This window comes from Pollicipes pollicipes, unplaced genomic scaffold (assembly GCF_011947565.3).
Source record: "Pollicipes pollicipes isolate AB1234 unplaced genomic scaffold, Ppol_2.1 Scaffold_2555;HRSCAF=2994_pilon_pilon_pilon, whole genome shotgun sequence".
NCBI lineage: Eukaryota > Metazoa > Arthropoda > Thecostraca > Pollicipedomorpha > Pollicipedidae > Pollicipes > Pollicipes pollicipes.
The window spans coordinates 13,720,246-13,740,493 of NW_023596136.1; the positions used below are offsets into that span (position 1 = coordinate 13,720,246).

At 52.2% G+C, this 20,248-nt stretch overlaps 1 protein-coding gene and 1 long non-coding RNA gene across 2 annotated transcripts; both read right to left on the reverse strand.

Annotated features, from left to right (window-relative positions):
• Window positions 1-10,306: 10,306 nt before the first annotated feature.
• Upf2 (UPF2 regulator of nonsense mediated mRNA decay) lies at window positions 10,307-16,729 on the reverse strand. The gene is made up of 3 exons (XM_037221228.1): window positions 16,527-16,729; window positions 11,767-14,741; window positions 10,307-11,682 (listed from the first exon to the last, which is right to left on the reverse strand). The coding sequence occupies exons 2-3, from the start codon at window positions 14,737-14,739 to the stop codon at window positions 10,873-10,875; spliced, it is 3,783 nt and encodes a 1,260-aa protein (XP_037077123.1). The 5' UTR covers window positions 14,740-14,741; window positions 16,527-16,729; the 3' UTR covers window positions 10,307-10,872.
• Window positions 16,730-17,523: 794 nt separating this feature from the next.
• LOC119113399 (uncharacterized) lies at window positions 17,524-19,959 on the reverse strand. The gene is made up of 2 exons (XR_005095906.1): window positions 19,807-19,959; window positions 17,524-18,632 (listed from the first exon to the last, which is right to left on the reverse strand). It is a non-coding gene; the product is annotated as an uncharacterized LOC119113399 (long non-coding RNA).
• Window positions 19,960-20,248: the final 289 nt, after the last annotated feature.

Consider the following 20,248-nt stretch of genomic DNA (forward strand, 5'->3'; position numbering starts at 1 on the left):
AGAGAGAGGAGAGAGGGAGACGAGAGAGGAGAGGAGAGAGAGATGAGAGAGAGGAGAGAGAGAGAAGGAGCGAGAGAGAGAGAGAGAGAGAGAGAGAGCTAGAGGAGAGAGAGGGGAGGACGAGGAGGAGAGAGGAGACCGAGAGAGGAGAGATCGGAGTAGAGAGAGGAGAGAGAGAGAGGAGAGAGATGAGGGAGAGAGAGAGAGAGAGCGGAGAGAGAGAGAGAGAGGAGGAGAGAGAGAGAGAAGAGGAGAGAGAGAGAGAGGGAGAGAGAGAGAGAGGAGAGAGAGAGATGAGAGAGAGAGAGAGAGAGAGAGAGAGAGAGAGAGAGAGAGAGAGAGAGAGAGGAGGAGAGAGGAGGAGAGGAGAGAGAGAGAGAGGAGAGAGAGAGAGAGAGAGGAGAGAGAAGAGAGAGAGAGAGAGAGAGAGAGAGAGAGAGAGAGAGAGAGAGAGAGAGAGAGAGAGAGAGAGAGAGAGAGAGAGAGAGAGAGAGAGAGAGAGAGAGAGAGAGAGAGAGAGAGAGAGAGATTATCTCTGGCGTGGTCGCACTCAGCCCTTCGCTACCCGTATGATTAGAAGCGTGTTGACTTTCGGCCTGGGCTGCTTCCGGGGACGCTGCCATTCAATTAGAAGCGTGTGCTCAGACAGATCGGGAGGCAAAAACCGGGCTTGGCTTACCTGGCCAAATTGCATCCTTGTAATGAGGCTAAGTCGAAGTGCTATCCAGAAACACGTGAATGGGGATTCTGGGAATAATTTTGCAAAGCTAAAAAGACCAAACACATACCGTGATTAACGCGCGATAACATTCTAATTCGTAGTTGCGGAATGAATTGCATGGACGGATCTAGTTTTCGTACGTCCTAAATCGTGATTTTCATGTCAGCCATGGAAGGTAAGTGCTCTCCACAAGGTCCGGCTGCCCTTGGCACGCCGCTGGATTAACTGTCTGGAATTGAGGTTTTCGCCAAAGTTAGACTTGCAGCCATTCCCGATGAATTATACCGTCTGGCACCTGTCCAACATATCTGGCTGTTGTCAGCGGCGCTGCGATCCGTTCCAGCCGCCGTAATTCGAGGATCGTCAGCGGCCATGAGATAGAGCCTCCGTTTGAAAAGAACTGCTAGAGATGGTGGAATACAATAGCTTTGTAGACAAATAACAAACCAGGCATGCAAAATGCATTTTCCCGGCAATGCCACTGTGCTTTGTTCTGTTTACCACTGTCGGAACAAAACCTGAAAGTTTGCTCGGTGTTTGCACAAATGTTTGCAGATATCTAGTTTCAAACCAGATCGAAATAATGGTATAGGTTTTATAATATTTTCCTTAACAGCATGCCCACAACTGAACAACCGCAAAACTACCATCGGGGCCACTCTGGACTAGAGCCGCACTACTACTTGTCTAACACTGGCACTAGGCTAGCTCTAGCACTAGTCTACTAGCACCAATTAGTGCATCTTTGTGCTTTTCCAGACAGTATTTCTTGTTCCATATGATGCAATCGTTAACGATATGAATGTGCTTTCACCAAGTGTGTCAAGCACAGCAAGAGGCTTTCCACGCCATGAGATGATGAGAACGGCAAGCTCAGCCCATAGCTGAAACAATCTCCTGGAGTGGCTGGGCTAAACGGCAAAACTGGATAGGCGCTATGCAAAAGGTGTGTCATATCTTCCTCCTTATGACTTGGCATTAGTCAGGCGTCTGGCAGGCTAAACGGCAAAAATAGGTAGGCATATACAAAGAAGATGCAACATCTCTTTCTCCTCATGACGGGGTATTTGTTAGGCGTTTGTTTGCTGCAGGCAGTCTGCAGCATGGGTTTTCCGTGGGTGGGAAGAAATTGCTACCGCTATACTGTATTCGCCGCTAAGCACTTATTCAATCCACTTTGAAGTCAAAAACTTGGCTGAAAAATTGTATTGGAATGAGCAAACGCCTCGCAACCAAAAACGCGGCATAAGATTTAAGGAGATGAAGCAGCATCTTTCCACGCATGTAAATCGTGCGTTACGTTTTGTTGTTTTTTTTTTTGGTAAGTTTTCAGTATGGCTTAGTTATAAAGAGCACGGTTGATACAAATAACATCGATGTCAATGAACAGCAGCTTAACTGTGCGAAACTTGATCAGTGTCGCGTGATGATGTCTTTTAAAAAGAAAGCGTTCAAAAGACGAGAACGGGCAACGGCAATGACAATGATGTGCAAATGACATCTGAACATTGGATGCCGACGAATTCGGTCGGTGAACAAGAAATTCAAGCTCTAAGCATTTTACAGATTGATCTCACAAATATGTAGCAATTTAGGTAATGACAGCGACGCCGGACATACCCACGCAATGCAGTACGAATGTAATGAGTGCGATGATACTTGACCCGGTCGACTGAAAACACTGGACCACATGGGGCTGAGTGGCGCTGGGTCTACGCCTTGATAGAGTGATGATGATTGCATGCAAATTTAGTTCGGCTCTCTATCTAGGTACATAAGATAGAGTTTACGGCACGCTGAATAAACCTTCTTATCAATCAGCCAGTGTTCAAGACATAACTGCGCTCGCCATATTAAATGTCTGCGTTGTTGGTAAACCAGTTCCTTTAACACGCGCCCGGGTGGCCGGCTGGATACCATTCGCTCGGGCGTAGGGGGAGGGGCAATTTGACCCCCTGGAATCTCGGGAACTAAGAAAGCTAGAGACACCAGATTTACAGGTTGGCTTGAACTGTACGTGAATTCACTTAGGTCGAAGTTTGAGCTTCCTAGGTCATGACCTTCAGGTCAAATAAAGTCAAACAGGGTCAAATTCCAGGCTGGTCTCCAAAGTGCCACCAGAACATACGCAACTGTTTCTAAACAAAAGGTCTAAAGCCCATTTGGGGTCAGTGACCTTGTTTGACCTTTGGAAGGGCATGGTGACCGAAATCATACAAGACTGCTCTGAGTTTTGCATTTGAATAAGCCACAAAGATTATGCTAGACAGTATGTTCCTAAAACAAAATGGTGACCCGGGTCATCTTAGGTCAATGATATTTCTGACCTCTAAGATGTCAATGGTAGATGTATAATGTGGTTCCTGCAGTCAATAAATTCAAAATGAGCACTACAAACTACCATATACAGCAAGACCTAGAGTAATAAATCAGGCTGGTTTTGACCTTGGTCTGGCCTTCATACCTGACTTTTAATCAGCGCAGTTTGCTTATTAAATATTTGTGGCGCCTAAGAAAGCATCTCAGAGATGCATGGGTTCGTCAAACACTCCGTTGTTGCATCAGATTGGACGATTCCCTAGAAATTGCCTTCGCTTAAACTATGGTCTGACTTTGACCTGCTATAGGTCAGCGACCGTAGAAGGTACATCTAAATTTTTGACGTCAAACGATCTGCTACTCAATTGTCTACGGCTATGCAGAATTTGGCGCGGCTACGCCGCGCCGTTCAAAAACCATTCTGGAAAAGCCTTTGGAAAAACTGGAAAAACCTTGGTCAATTTGACCCCCACCCATACCCATTGTCAGGTCAGTTGGGGTCAATTTGACCCCCATTGAGCGCGTGTTAATTCACACACCTGTTGCCAAACGTAAAGTGGGGTAGCGGGTCATGGGAGACGCAAGGCCGCAAAGTTATATCATGGATCAGAGACCTTCACCTAAAGCTGATTTTGCAGATGCAATAGAGTAATGCAATTACGTGGTTAGTTTCGTCATCTTGTCGGACCGTAGATCTGGTCTCCTGGCTGGTAAAGCTATGTGAAGTCATGCATAGTTTATTCCATGGTATGTCTTGCTCGCCATTTGCAGTGACGTTGAGCGTCGACGCTTGCTTCCTGTCTTTTTATCATAAAACAAAATGCACTGTCATGACAGAATCCATCAGCAGTGTGGAATACAGCGACTACAGACGCAACTGCCCTTTGTGCGGAGTTCCCACGTAGGAAAAGCCACCGCTGGGCGATTCCCCCTCTCACTCAGTTTTTGTGGCAATGGCAATGGGAAAAAGCGCTGGTCGTGTCCGTCTGACGGGGAAAATACATGCATCATGTAAGATAGGGCCTATGTGAGCATGTTCACAAGGGGAAATTCCCAGCAGTGATTGCCTAATCCCATCGTGCCCGTGAAGACGATCCGCTGCCACCAGCACACGCATGACCGGGCCTGGGACACTCTTCGGCAGAGGATGTGAGGATCTTTTGTTCTTTAGTGAGGCAAGTCATTCGTAAGTAGAACAGAAAAAGTAGAGAACGTAAAATGAGAGCACAACTGTCTTGTAAATCTCAGGTTTCAAATTTAATCAGCGTGATCGTCGATGGGTACGTAGATTAGCGTGTCAGCAGTCAAATGGTCAGCTTTGATCGTCGTTTAATAGGTTTTGTCGTCAAGTTTTTGCTGTCGTTTGATCTTCTTCGATGAGTGCGTAGATTGGTTCAAATAGACAATCAGTAAGTATTAATTATGTTTGCGACGATCTGCTGGATTCCATTATGATTGGTTCAGCGTCATGAAAAATATCAAGCAAGATACAAAATACGGATAATCTGTCTGGTGGGCCTACAGAAAAAGGCTGTGCTCACAAAATGATGAAAGGTGCTCACAAGAAAGTGTTGACACGTCCGAAAGTCATCTGTCTTTGCTATTTATTACAAAAGCACACCACTCGAGAAGGTGTAAACGACGTACGGGAGTTATACATATGTGGAACATTTGGATCTCGAGCGTCCACGAATCAATATAGCTCAAAATTTGCCATTTGATTACCGACACGCTAAAAGAAACACTTTTGACACATTTTGGATATGTTTTTACTTGATTGACTCGTGGATCACGACGTTGATGGTCTACATGTTCCATGCATGTTGCCCTTGGGTAAATCGACAATACCGCAGAAAAGTGTTTTTTCATCGTGTCAGCAGGAATTACCTTTGCTGATGTGTGGGTCATGCATTTTTCACCACCACACCATCCAGTTGCGTTTGCCTTCAGAAAATCGAACACAGCTAATGAATTAATGTACTTTTCGCTGTGGTCCAAGAGACTAAAAACTATTTTGAACATGGCAAACGTCAAAACATGGACAATGTGGAGCTTCATTGACCGGTGGGTCGTGACGATCAGGACCCATGTATCCCATGCTGGCTTGCCTGCGGTAAATCTCCTACGCACCTGAGGGTCCTTTTGTTGCAGCCGCACCGGATAATTTTGCGTTGTGTTTTAACCTTTGCTATTCACTGGGTCCGGAGATTTACGCTGACAAAATATGGGCCAACTGCAACCTGATCAACAAAGTTCTCGTAACTGTAAACTGCACGCTCTAAAAGGTCTCCACTTCAGCAACCCCGAGACCCGGAAATTGTTGGTTAACCCCGGCGTGACAGACCATGCCTCCACGTCCGGCAAGTTAAACACGCGCCGAAAATTAGCCAGTAACTCGGTGCTGCGAGCTGTGAGTTGAAGCCAGCGAGAGGGCACGTCCAACGACCAATCATACTGGGATTAGCACGCGCTCGGGTATGCAGTCAATTTGCCCATCTTCACGAAAGTTTCCCAGAATAAGTTCTGACTGGTGTGGAGCAACTGTGTCAGATTTAGCAAAGCTGAAGGTGATTAAATGGCGGTTCTTAACGATTACAAAACTAAGGATATCTGGTAAGGTCACTGACTTATGACATGCCGGAGCCAGGCTGTGGCTGTCAGCGGTGGCAATACTTAGGAAGTTCAGTCTGATGCGATAACGGGGATTCAGACGAAACCGTACAGTTCTGACATAGGTTCTTAACCGATTAGGCAATTAGATTAAACATTAGGACAAGTTTCATTGACTTTGGGTCAGGTATGAAGGTCATATCAATGCCGAACCAAGCTGTTATCAGTTGGAGTGCTTCCTTTATCATGTACTTTCTGACGCTCATTTCGAATTTCTTGATAGCAGGGACGGCAAGGCACATTTGCATTGGACTTCTTAAAGGTCATATGAGGTCACTGACCTAAAGTGACCAAGATCAACCTGTTGTTTTTAGGAACATACTTCCTAGCATAACCTTTAACTGTTTTCAAAATTCAAGCACCCGTAGTTTTTTCATCATCGTAACCGTATTAAGGTCAAATAAGGTCATTGACCTGAAATGGGCACCTGTGACCGTTTGCTTAGGACGGACATCTTGATTCAAGCCGGTTGCACGAGTCGGTCTTCGCTGACTTTGAACACCAATCTGCGGTCTGACCTTATTTGACTTCATTTGACCCCAAGTGTGTGACCTGCGAACCTCCGATGTGGCACATTTGAGTTTACATGCAGACCTGCCTTCGTGTGAATTTGGTGCTTTTAGCTCTCTTGATTTGATCGTGTCTCAGCGGGACAAACTGACTCCCTACCCCGCCCGGGCGCCTCGCATTGAACCGGCCACCCGGGGCTAGATAGGCGTAGCCTTCATCTCAGCTGTAACTTGACACAGAATGTTGACTACTTCAGCAAACCACCCCAACGTTTAGAGGGTAGTAGTAATGAACTGTCAGAAATGGCGCCTATAACTGAATTTTGATCAGCAGAAACGCGGGAAGTAAACGGCTGCTGCAGGGGGTTGTTGTAAGAGCTTGCTGGTTGTTGTTGTTAGATCTGTTGTTAAATCAACTGTTGTTAGATCAACGCCGTCCAACGCTCTCAAGTGCGCGTTTATTGATAATCTCTAAAGTTTTCTAAAAATCATACCTTAATTTTCTTTTAAATGTGCACAGTCATGTTCACTATAATGTGCAGAGAATGAGACACAATTTATCGGTAAATGACAACGCAAAGACGGCTGCAAGCTACAGACAAGTGGCATCATCTCTCCTGTAACATTGCACGATGGTTTTTGGTGCGGGGGGGGGGGGTGGGCATGCTGTGCTGCCCCGACCTACGTGACCTGTTTTCCACGTCGCTGAGTCCGCCCGCACTTATGCGGGCTGCGTTCCTGCCGCGCACGCACCTCAACGAAGCACACCCCAAACGGACGAAGGCCGCTGCCTAACCGCTGACCTTAACGCTGCACCAAACCAAACAGGAGCGGGTACCGCAGCGCACGCTGTCGGACGCCACGACGGCGCATTTTTGCGGATGGCGCATGACGGCCGGCGACGCGAACTTCTCTTTGGACGCATTTAACCAGCGCGGTACCAAGGTGTGGCAACATCGTCTCAATGACGCATGTAAAACCTATGCAGAGTAGCACTTGGTACAAAGTTGTTCGCTCTAGCATGATGAAGTTACGGGAGCAAACTCTGCTGTGGTGGAAAAGCCGAATCTCTTGTATAAGGTCAACCAAAACAAACCCAAGCTTAATGTAATCTAAGTGCGATTTGGGGCAGCATTAATTTTTATACCGACGAAGCCAATCAAGGTTATGCCTGATGCACATTTTTCAGCGTAAGCACCACGCACCCTTTCTCATTTGCGGCCGGTAAATTGGCTACGGTCCGTCAAATGGTGCACTTTTTGCAGTCGGGGCACGGAGAGATGGTTTTCGTGCATATAGTGTTTTCTCCTTGGCGGAGCAGCGCCTCCTTAAAAGAGAGGCGCTCGATAGCCCTCCCCCAGTCATTCGCACTTGAAATAGAAGCAACTCTAGGCAGCGTTTCGTAGCGCAAAACAAGGGTTCATAATATGGCCAATGACCTGTGTTATCACGCATAGCAGGAACCCTCGCATAGCAGTTTAGACCCGTTTGTTTGATGAGTTGCCGTTAGTAGAAAATAAACGTGCAAGGTAGTCAGTCCTTCCCACGTGTAGGCACTCAGTAATCCCCGTGATCGTTGCCAGATCAATGACGTAGCCGAGGTCATCCTCAGCCCTCCAGAAGACGATCTACTAAAAGTGAAAGTGACGGTAGAGCTAGATCCATGAAGATGAACAATCCCGTAGACGCGCCTCGCTCTCCGGCGTTGTGGCGACAACAGCCGGCCAGGCGGCCAGATAATCCTGGCTAACGGTGCGGTCCGAGCATACCACGGCGGCGGCTGCACGGCGGCCACTTCCCGGTCAGATTCGTCCGGACATTCGAGCCGGCCGGCCCCATTTGCACGTCAAGGTCTCACCTACTGCAAGACGCCATTCCGCTCAGATCCCGCGGCGATATCGGCGCTGCCTCCAATGACCGCCGATGTCAGCGACGACATGTTTGAAATGGGTTCAAGGATTGACGTGTAGTGCAGTGGGATTCAGCTTTCAGGAAAGATGGTGCAATCAGTCTGTTTAAAATGATAAGCACTGAAGTTAGGGCAACGAGCATTGATAAATCGGCGTAATCATCATTTTGTGATAGTAACGAAAATAATAAAGCGTATCCCGCACCACCAAAATGACACATATATTTGCACATACAAGTACAAAAGCATACAGACACACAAACATAGAGCAGGACAGCGGGCAAGGCACTCAGTACTTAATGCATTTTAGCAAATCAAAATCGGGGCGGGGCCAAATCAAAGCATAGAGGGCTTTTTAACCAATGGGCATCACTTCGTTGCTGTTGGGGCCTTTTTTATTCGGGGACCTCTTCAGGCTCAGGATTCTGTTTGTGTATGGTGAGGGTACGTTTCAAAAGCTTTAGAAGCCTTACATGCATCTACCAATACTACCAAAAAGTACTGAGCCTTTGGGCCCAGGGAGAGCCCACGTTCAGACATGGGACGGGAAGCATGGCCCCACCAGGCCGCTTTGACCACGCTGCTGCTTGTTTGCGCTGTTGGATCCAAGAGACGTTCAGCTTTAATATGCACATACACCTCCACAGGTCAAGGATCGTGTCATGTCACATATGTACACGTGTCAGGGATCTACACCAAACCGGTGAATGAAGCAGGACTTTGTCCTCCGTGCGCAGGGAGGTCCGAGGGCCACATGGGCCGCATGCCGCAACCCTCCAGACAGAAAAATGGCAACGGAAACAGATGTTTTCATCTTATGTTTAATTGTCACATTGCAATCCTTTTTCTATTTTACCGCGCCCATTATTCCGTATCGTTCTGGGATATTATTCGAAACTCTGTAGTTTTTTTAAGACGTTTGTCATCTGACACGCCACCGCTCACCTCAACGAAACCCTAAATGTTGTATTATATAAATATATTATATAAATACATAACGGGCGATCAGCTGAGCTGCTGCCATGGTATTCACCTCTGGTGTGAGAGGCGTAACTGTATCGTAAAGTCCTTCGAGGTGAGGTCGCAGATAAACCGCCGATATCAGCTATAACACCTAAGACTACTATACCGTAAAGAGGCGAAACTTAACGTGTAAAATATAAATCGCACAGAATTGAGCCAGCGCGTCATAACGCCGAGGCGAAATAAGCCATGATAGCAGACAAACGACAGAACTTGTACGGTTGAGAAAGGTGTTGAAGTTGAAGGATGAGCAAACTTGGTCACATATTCTTGGACGACCAGCGTGTGTCACGCCTTCGTGAGAAGTCGAGAAGTTCATGATAAGTTGGTTATTATTTGTTGTTGATATCCTTGGAGAGAAGTTTCGTCAGCCCGCTAGCAATCAACAGGTGGGAAGTCCACTGTGGAAGACCTCAGATGTTAAATATGCACCACCCTCTTACCAATCCCCACGTAACCTAACCTCATGATGGATCATGACAAAACCGTGTACCAAAGTGGAAAAAGTGGCTGGCTCGATGAAAACCAATACCAGCCAATTCTCCAGTAGCGTGATCGATGACCTAGCGTCCGAACACCAAATTTGTGAGCCCCTGCCTGCTACGCTTCCCAAAAGGGCACACTTTCAAGTGCATGATGCGAACGCATTTGCACGTTTTAAAAGGTGCTTGCTAACCTAGCAGATTGGGTCGAAGTGTCACGTCCGCGAATGGGCTTTGCAGACCCGTTCCTAGCGTCATCTGCGCAAGGCACAGGCCCGCCATCTACAGGTGTACTCTGCCTGCTGCCTCTGCGATTCGACCGTTCTTAGCCTCCGTGACGGGCAGAATTCGAGAAGTCGCAGGGCCCGACAACCAGTCTTCTCTTTGCCCCAAATGCATTACTTCTGCATAACTTCCAATCGAACTACCACCTCTGCAGGTCAACGCCCGTTTTCGCCAGTGTTAAAAGACTTGCATGCAGTAAAAGCCCTATGCAGCACCTCTGAACGCAGTCGAATTTGGTTAGACAAAATAGTGGCAATCGTAAGAGTGCTGGCCAGACGCGAGTAGCACATCTACTGTATCCCGCACGAACGACGCTCGCGATCCTCTTCCATCGGCCAAGTGGCATTCTGCACTCGCAATAGACAACCGTGACGTTAAAACATACACGTCTTAGATATGCTTTTATTACTTGAAACCCAAAACGTGAAAACTTCTGACCTGTTGTGACTTGTGATATGCAGCCGATTCACCCTCTTCAAACAAGCCAAACCCAAATCATGACAAACCAAATGATGATCCTTGGAACCAAAACGCGGATTTACATCGTGGAACAAATTTGTGGCGCTTAGTGATGATCAACGCTGCCAAAACGGTATCCATTGCGTGCAATCCAAAGCCATAAGATGATCAGCAGCCTTCCACAGGCACAATGGCATGCCATCAGGAGGGCACTGGCATTTTGTACGATATCCTGGCGGCGTTTTGCACTAGTTCCGTTCGAGGCCGACTTAAAGAGCGCCGGGTGACAGGCGCTGGCTCGCCGCGCTGCTCTTGCTACGCGCGCGCGCGCGCCGCAGCCGTCCGCGTGCGCCTCCGCGTGGGCTCCACACGCGCGCCACCGTCGGCGCCGTGTGCCGGCCGCGCCGGGCCGGGGTGCGGCGCGAGGGCCGCGCGGGCGCCGACCGCCGCTGGGACGTCAAGCTCTTCATGTTGCCGGGGCCGGCCGTCGGGCCGTCACCGCAGATTGGAGCGCTTCGGACCGAAGATGAGGTCGGCGTCGGGCACCCCCTTGGTGTGCTGGTATTTGGGCCGCCGTTCGCGGTTGGGATTCAGTGGCTTGACCGGCGCGCTGTTGTGCAGCTCCTGCATCTCCTCCTCCTCCTGGCGCTCGTTGATGTGCAGCGTCAGCTGCTTGACGCGCTCGCGTTCCTCGCGCTCCGCCTCCTCGTGGCTGCGCAGGCTGACGGCCAGGTCGCAATCCTCGGGCACGTCTAAGCTCTTGTGCTGCTGCTTGTTGCCGCGGCGCAGGAGCAGCAAGAAGGTGATGGTGTTGCGCGGAGGTCGCTCGGCGTCATCCTGCTCTTGGCGCAACTGGCCGTACGTCTTACGCACCGGGCCGCTGGTCGAGATGGGCGCCGAAAGCTCAAACTGCGGCTTCACCGACTCGCGGCTCCGCTCCATGATGCTGTCCGAGATCATCTTGTCGAAGGCCGAAAGGAAGTCGTCGTCCTCGGCGCAGGCGATGCGTTGCGGCGCTAGGTCGGCGGCGGCGTCGACAGCCGCGTCGCCATCTTCCACCTCGTCCGCCAGCTCGTCCGTCAGCTCGTCGTCGGGCTCGTCCTGCGTTCCGCGCGGCGCCACCGCCTCTTCCACGTCGGCGTCAGCGTCGGCGTCGGCGTCAACGTCAGCGTCGTCATCGTCTTCGTCGTCGTCGGGTGGCGTCAGCTGCTGTGACAGGCTCTCCTCCTCCGGCTCGTCGAAGTCGCCATCCTCGCCGCCGGGCCCGGCCGGCGCTGCCGGCGGCTCCTCAACTATGGCCGGTAGCTCGGCGTCACCGCCGCCGACGGCGCGCTCGCGCGCCGGCGGCGGCGGCGGCGCCAGCTCGGCCAGCCGCCGGCGCAGGTCGGCCTCCAGCCGCTCCACGGCGGCAGTCGCCTGCTCGCGGTCCCGGCAGAGCGCCAGCCGCGGCCGCAGCGCCGCCAGCGTGTCCCGGTACATGTACTCCAGCCGCACAGGGAACGGTTCGGCGCCGTCCGCGCCGGCCGCCAGCGCCGCCTCCGCCATCGCCTTGCGCGTCCAGAAGTAGCGCTGCAGGTACACGATGTACTGGTCTAGCTGACGCTTGGATGAGCCAGAGCTGAAATAGCGGCCGCACGTGTCGAGCACGACGCAGACGAGCCGCAGCCGCATCTCGCTGCCCGGTGGGTCCAGCGGCGACGGCGACTCTGGCTCCAGACTGACGCCGAACGAGATGAGCGAGAACAACACCTTGAAAACGACGGCCGTGTCCAGCAGGCGATAGTTGTACAGCTCGCCCAGGTAGCGCACCACGCTGATGCGCCGCTGGTTGAAGTGCACCTCATTCAACTCCATGCCCAGCCGGATGTCCTCGAGCGTGTTGTCCACCACGTGCGGTCCCACGTCCTCCTGATACTGGCTGAGCCCGGCCACCAGGCTGGCCAGGCAGCGGATGTGATAGTACTTGATCCGCCACACCGACGACAGGCAGCGGATGCAGTAGGCAGCCGTATCGGTGTCCGACCAGTCCAGCTTGCGCAGCTGGCGCAGTACCTTCTCGGTCGTGTTCTTGGCCAGGTCCTGGTAAATGAGTTTCCGCATGTAGTTGTGGAGCGGCGGCCGCTCCTTCCGCACGCTGAGCGCCGCCCCCTCCGGCGGCAGCACCGTGTAGTACATGTTGTCGATCATGGTCACGTAGCGGCTGTCGAACGCCATGGCCGCCTTCTTGCGCATCAGCTGCTCCAGGTAGACCTTGGTGCGGAGGTGCGTCTCGACGGTGCGGTAGAGAAAACGGCCGCAGCACTCCAACAGCGCGCACGCCATCTCCACGTGGTGGTGCGCGAAGTCGTTGAGCAGCATTCGCACGCACCACAGTGCCTCGTTGCGTCCGTACATGCCGAACTTGACCAGCTCACCGATGAAGCGCATCACCTTCAGCTTCGTCTCGATATTGATCTGGTCTTTCTTGCGCACGTGATACTTGAAGTCCGCCTTGAGCATCTGCGCCAGGTCGGAGGCCACGTCCGGCATGCAGGGGTGCAGCGTGGCCACCAAGCGCGCGTAGAAGGGCAGCAGGTCCAGCCGCGTGCGCGGCACGTTGAAGAGCACGCGCACCAGCTTCTTACGGTTGTTCTTGGTGTTGAGGCTCATGCAGAACTCGACGGCAGCCTGGTCGATAAGGCTGCGGCTGACGCGCGACGGCAGCGAGTTGAGGAAGGCGTCCAGCAACAGCTTGTTGGACGAGTTGACGGCGGTGTCTGGCTCCGGCTCCTCCTCGGGCTCGCGCAGATGCTCGTCGCTCACCTCGTCGGGCAGGTCGTCCATCTCCTCGGGCGGCGGCTCGGGCTCGTCGGTCGGCTCGGTCGCCTGCTGGCTGTCGCTGTAGAGGATGCTCGGGATGGAGGCGCGCAAGTCGTTGAGGTTGGTGTAGAAGCTGCGCTGGTCGTCGTCCTCCCAGATCAGCTGCTGGTCGCCCACCACGCCCTCCTGCGCGGCCGCTTCTAGCAGCTGCTGCTCGGCCCGCTGCTCGGCGTCCTCGGGCAGCTCGGGCAGTGGCTCGTCCACCAGCTCGGCCAATTGCTCAGTCGAGACCAGCAGCTTGCGGTAGCTGGCCTCGGCCTGCTGCTGCCGCTCCTGGCGTTCGGCCGACAGCTCGCCCTTGGTCTGCAGCGCGTGCCGGTTGGCTCGCTGCACACTGATGAGCGTCTGGTGCTCCTTCACCAGGTGCCGCGACACCGAAGCGTAGTAGTCCTTGAACAGCTGGCGCACGTTCTTCTGCTTCTCGGGTGGCAGCAAGCTGCTCTGCGGTAGCGCGCGGCCGTACTGCTCAGCCAGCTGGCGCACGCGACGCGGCGTCAGGCCGGCGTACTCGTCGCCAGAGTGCCGGCAGAAGCTGAGCAGCACGCTCACGTTGGCGTGGCCGGCCTTGTCCTGCGCCACCAGCACCTGCAGGGCCGAGCCCAGCAGCGGCAGCGCCTCCTTCCTCGGCAGCACGCACGCGGAGACCAGATCGGCGTAGAGCCGCAGGTCCACGCGCAGCTTGCTCGGGTTGGCCACCTTCTCGTCGCGCTTGAAGGTCAGCACCTTGTGCCAGATCTCCATCATGTGCGACGAGAACTCGGCGTAGCGCTGATGGAGCGCCGAGCACACCTCCACGGCGGCTGGCACGTCTGTCATCTTAAGCTTCACCTCAACCAGCGCCGACGCCACCTCGCTGATGTACTTGGTCAGGTTCAGGGCCAGCATCTCCTTGATCACACTGTCCTTCTGCGACTCGGTGAACGTCTTGAGCTTCCTGACGAACGCCGTGTTCTTCTTCAGGCTCGAGTCCAGTGCGGAAAACGACACCTCCTGCCGCTCCGTGGCCGCCGCCAGGTTGGCCTCCCTTAGCTCCGCCTTGGTGGCCATGCGCTCCTCCGTCTCTATAATGTAGCTGTTCAGGAACCCCTGCTCCTCCTGCTTCCGCTGCTCCTCGAGCTCCACCTCACGCCGCTCCTGCTCCTCCCTCTCACGCTGTGCCTTCTCCTCCTTCTGGCGCCTCTCCTCCTCCTCGCGGGCGTGCCGTTCCTCCTCCTCCTGTTTCTTGGCCAGCTCCTCGTCGGCGCGCCGGCGCGCCTCGGCGTCGGCCGCGTCACGCGCCTTGCTCGCCTTGCTGGCGGCATCGCCGGCGCGCTCGCGCGAGCCTCGCCGCCGGCCCTCGCCGCTGCTGGTGCTGTCGCTGTTGCGGACGCGCGCGGCCGGCGGCGCCCGCTCGGCTGGCGGCGCCGACAGTTCGCCGCGCCGCTCCTTCAGCCGCCGCTCGCGGCCCTCGCGCTCGCGCCGCCAGCTCTTGCCACGCGGCGTCGACGCTCCGGACTCCTCCATTGCTGTGGACAGCACATCAGCATGTATGATCTTGACATGCTAAACCAGGTCAATAGGGTAAAATTAGTGGATTTAAATATCTCCGTTTTAAGAATTGTGGGTTATGTCAATTCGGAAAGTAGCAAGCATCATCCTTGGCATGCAAAGTGATAGTCTGAAAGCAACTGATCAATGGGGATGGCCAGTGACAAGTCAGTTGAGCAAATGATGATTTGGGTTTTGGGATGTGCCTGGCACCTTGGTCATATGATTATAGTTGACTCAGGTCATTGGGTCAGGCCTGGCATAATCATCTCAAGAACCAGACATGAAACATTCACAAAATGAATCATGCTGGGTAGGTAGTGTTTGTCAAACTGAATGAAGCACTGGCCAGTGAGATATGTCCACAGTATGGACTCCATATCATGCCGTACCAAACAACCTATGATATGTCAAACCAAGTTGAGTAAGATTGCAACACATAAGCCATAAATGTGTATTCATACTGTGTGCCTGACTGAGCTTTGCCTCACATTACCTATGCAGTAGGATCACATTAAGTGGTGCATTACAAATCATCACCTGCTATTACATTGATATCACTTATAAAAAGAGTCAAGTGTTAGCTCACTTTACATCTTGGGTGTGCTAGCGCTGGAGCAAAAAATTATTGACCTTCATCCCCAGATTTCCACTGCGGAGGCATTATTTACAGTATATGTGGTACATAAGTACAGTCAGATGCACCCTAAACAGAGGGATGCATTTCAGAGTAAATGTGCCATTATTGGCTGCCATCTTGTATCTACACACAAAATAAAGCCAAAACAGCCTTAAGCATGTGGTTATCACTTATATACATAATAATATGAATCATCAATTTGTCAGGAAATTAGAAGAAATGTAGAAGAGGCTAAACAAACTCAGAAGCATAAGGCCACTTAAGAAAAGTGAGTAAAGTGAGTAAACCCTTCTAAAAAACCTTGAGGCCCATGAGATACTGTCATCCAGTAAAATTTGAATCTCGTTGCTTTGCCAATATGCTGGCTATGCAATTTAGGGCTAACAGGGTATAAACAGGGCAGTTTACTGCAAGCACAGGGCATACACAGGCAGGCTATTATTACATGCACAGGACAAAATACTGACGTTCTTGGTGGCCTTGGTATCAAACATGAACAGTAAAGCTGTGCACATGATGCTGGCAAAACATCAGCCATAAAAAACTAAAAAAGTCAACTGTGCCCATGATATAGAAAAAAACTTATCAACTTGATATATTTACAATGCAAGCCATATAGACCAGGGCAATGCACTACACAGCTGTAACCATGGATTTAACAGTAAGATTTAACTGAAAATATAGCAGTGATATAATCCTAACAAAAATGGATTACCCTGCTTCCCAAAATGCACTTTGGCTATCCTGTAACAAAGGTACTAATTTGGTCACACTAATCTGTTCAGATCCAGGTAGATCACATGGGCCCCACAATCTAATTTTCACTGCCAGCTCAAGTCAAAAGTGATAAAATTAACCAAATGCTTAATGCAAACCCAATCACTTTAAAAATGGTGCTTCATGCTGCACACTTACTAGAGAACAATATTTTGGTAACAGTAAAATGATGAATTTGACTACATTAAGGCAAAACAGGTGTGAGCAATTTTAATGTTAAGCTTTATCTTGAATGCCAGAAATAACAAAAAGGTCATAAGGAGTCTCTGAGAGTAGATTCATGGAAACATAGTGAGTCAGACGAGATCTCAAACATCGGAAATAAAGATGAAATATGGGTACCTACCAGCAACCCTCACTTGCTTACACTTGTCTCCAGGGTCCTAGGTGTCCACAAAGAACATGAGGGGCAGCCAGACAGGAAACATACTTTGTTTTGTCAACCCACCGCTCGCAACGTACTTCAGCAAGCCCTGACCCTGCCACGCAGTTTCCCACGGCAGAACCCACGCAATTTAGGAACACCGCGCACCTCCCTCTGCATTCGCGCTTCACGTGTCAACAACATACGGACACACGCAACCAAGGCCGACGTAACGTGGACTCCTCAAACACTGTCTTGAGATATATGACGTCACGTCACGAAAAACACATTTCATATAAAAAGCTCAGAATAACAGCGGTAGTATATTTCGTGCAAAACAGTCTCAGAAGACAAAGGTGACGGCAGGTGCAAATGACATACACGCGCTAAAGCACGCATCGGGTGTCTTAGAGCAAAAAAGTGTTCAGGGCAAGAAGACAGGCAGTGCCTTCACGTATGTTGTGACTGCTTGCTAAATGGTCAAAAACCATCACAACTATTTCAATTAAGAAACAGGCATGAAAAACTATGATTTTTCTACACGTGATCCGCATGCAGGGTGTATTCTGTCATCGAATGCATCTCCGGATATGCTGTCATCATCGACCTTTATGCCAGGCGTCAGTTTCCCAGTGCTTCTCAGTCTTCCCAGGAGCTCAATTTTGCGTTAGAAAAAACAGCACCAACGACAACACAAACAAATAATCCAAAGGTTCGCATTAGACCACACCGCGCGACCTTTTGTTAAATTGGGTCTTTTCCACTTAGGGAAACCCCCAACGGTTCCTGCGTTTGCTACATATGGCAGGTCAAGTGACCGACAGCTGCAGCCATCGCACTATGACCGCGAAGCCCGGCGCTGTCGGAAAGTTATTCACTAGCTCCCCGCACCTTTTCAGCTCATGTCAACGGAGCTACTACTGTTTGTCTCAAAATACAACGGAGATGTCGCTGAGGTTCGCGGTATGTCATAGGTACAAACAATTCGGTTCGATATATTTAAAAGCAAAGCATGTTGATATATATACTCGACGATCCATCATCGCAGGGCTGCACAAATCACACCGCAATCTCCGGCCAGTGGCAGCCATCCCAGCACCACGTACCACAGTATGGCAGCCCGTTTCACCGGCACGTAACTGATGTCGATACTTATCGGTTGGCAGATGCGTCGCCGCCAGTCCTGGCCAATCAGTTCACTGACGTCCCGCAGCGAGCACCAGCGCGCGGGAGCTCGGTGGTAATGGCACGGGGAAGATGCGCACGCCACTGCACAGCGCAAGACAAGTTCGTGCCCACAACCGGATTCAACTCATCTAACTTTCCGATTTAGATCTTCCGCGTCAGTCGGCAATTGCTGCGTTTCATGCACGTACGTCGCATACGCACAACACATAGCCGAAGATAATCACAGTACCTTGGTAGAAATTGGAACAGCACAGCTTCGTGCGAATGGTTCAGTACACTTGGCCCCTGTGTAATACCTCTGAATCAGTCGTCGCAATAGTGACAGCGTCGCGCCCGCCTGCGCCTCAAAAGCCGTGATCAGCCATGCGTGGTCTGGAGCCGAATATCTCTTTGGTTGCTTCAGCTCGCCACACGTATCACATTAGGCCGGCGGCGGACGCCGAGACTGGTGCCGGCGACTGACTCCGCGACGCCCTGCCGAACACCAGCCCGCACCAGCCGTCGCCGGCCGACACCAGCCATCACCAACCGTCGCCGGCCGCGGCCGGAGCACCGCCGCCGGACCTGCGCCCCTTCCCGGAAGCCTGTCTCGTCCCTGTGGGTGGCCGCCGCCCGTCCTGCTCAGCGGTCGGCCGGCGCCGACCCTACGCCGGCCTACGCTGACCCTGCACCGGCCTGCACCGGCCTGCACCGGTCTGCGCCGGCCTGCACCGGTCTGCGCCAGTCTGCGCCAGCCTGCACCGGTCTGCGCCAGTCTGCGCCGGTCTGCACCGGTCTGCGTCGACCCTGTGCTGACCCTGCACCGACCCTGCGCTGACCCTGCGCTGGCCTGCGCTGACACGGCGCCGGCCTGCGCTCCAGCCTGCAGCGTTCACCGGCGGCTCAGCTCCGCCTTGATGGCTGCGGACACGAGGAGCAGGTCAGAGCTGCGTGTCACAGTTGGTCTAGGCCTGCGGAGGGATGGCGGCGAAGGGAGCCGATCATCGCATCTGTTTCCGACGGGTCGGTCGGGTGGCGGAATACGGAGGACGTTGGCATGGCACGTCCACACGCTCGTCTCTAGGTGTTCAAAGCTACGAACGTAATATATTACTGTCCGTCATACATTCAGGCCGGCGGTGTTCAAAACTCCGGTGGGCCATGATAAGCACGCCAGGGAAATGTACGCTAGAAGACTAGCGCAAAAGCCTGACCATGGATTAAAAGCCTGATCCCGTGATGGCAGACCGATGCTGGGTCATTGACAATGAGTGACACGCGCGCGTGTGACATCCGTGTTGAACTGGCCGGCAGCGTTCAAAACAATCACTGCGCGGTCGACTCAACAAACGGAAAGTGCTTGAAGGCAAAGGAAGCGTGTGACACATAACGCCATACGTTATCCAGTGAGGACGCGCGGCTGGCACCGGCCAGGTCACAATCGTTCACAAAATAATCCTGATGTCAGTGCGACGTAAAAACAACTGATCACTATCTTTCATTATACCGGTGGCGTGTAGAAATAAAAACAAAGGTGAACTCGAGAGAAGCAGGTAGCCATACAGCATAGCGTCACTGATCCATTTCATATATTTCACCTGCAGATGATGCTTCAGTGAATTGAATAGCAAGTTTGAACGCGCGATGCATCTTTATGACATAATTTACAAAAACGTGTGTCATTGATAAAGCATGTTTCATAACGTTTACGCTTGTAACACAGCACACACGAAGATCAACCGCCAATCAGCTAATCGCATACTGCAACCAGGTATGGTTTGCGCTGTCACAGGTTATAGTTTAAACATTACAGTGCACACCATGTCTGACTGATTGTCCGTGGACCGGACAGTGGTGGCGGTTACCATTTTCGGATTGGTACTGTTGGGATATCACAGAAGACAGCGTATCGGATGGCGCGGCCACCTTTTCAACAACTGCCCATTCAGACCTCGGTCGAGGCTGAAGGCTATGACCTCGGCCTGCGCCCGTCCCACATTCACCGGTGTCCACGCATTTCCCAACCACCATCAATCGTGAGCTGTGGCCCAGCCCTTGAAGCGGGCAGTGCGGCGCCGACCCTTTCGCCTCTCACCGTTGATGATCTCGCTCTTCATGACGCCGATCTCGCGCCGCATCTCGCCGAGGATCTCCTGCTTGAGCAGCTCGATCTGCGCTGGCGTCGGCTCGGCGGAGGCCAGACCGTTCACGCGCAGCTCGTCCTGCGAGCCCGCCCGCTGCCGCAGCGGCCGCGGGCTGCCGCCGACGCCGCCGTCGCCGTTCGTCGGGCGCGGGGGCGTAGCCGCCACCGGTGCCGGCACGCGCCGCGGAGTGCTCACCTCCTCCTGCCACGCACAATGTCGTCATTATGCAGCCGCAGGACGGGGGCAGAAGCCAACAGCAATAGTCGGCGCTGCTAATGGAGATGTAAACTCCGGTATCATGCCACAAGCAGCTAGTGCTCAATTAGCACAGACAGCACTAAATCAGAGACCTGGGATGATCACTGTGCCGACTGTCCCTGAACACGCTGGCCT

Excerpts from the sequence above, each read along its gene's own strand:
- Upf2 (XM_037221228.1), bottom strand. The coding sequence starts at position 14,739 with ATGGAGGAGTCCGGAGCGTCGACGCCGCGTGGCAAGAGCTGGCGGCGC. Across the intron at positions 11,683-11,766 it reads CCGCCGTGGAGCGGCTGGAG|CTACCGGCCATAGTTGAGGA; the intron begins GCCGACCTGCGC and ends GGTGACGCCGAG.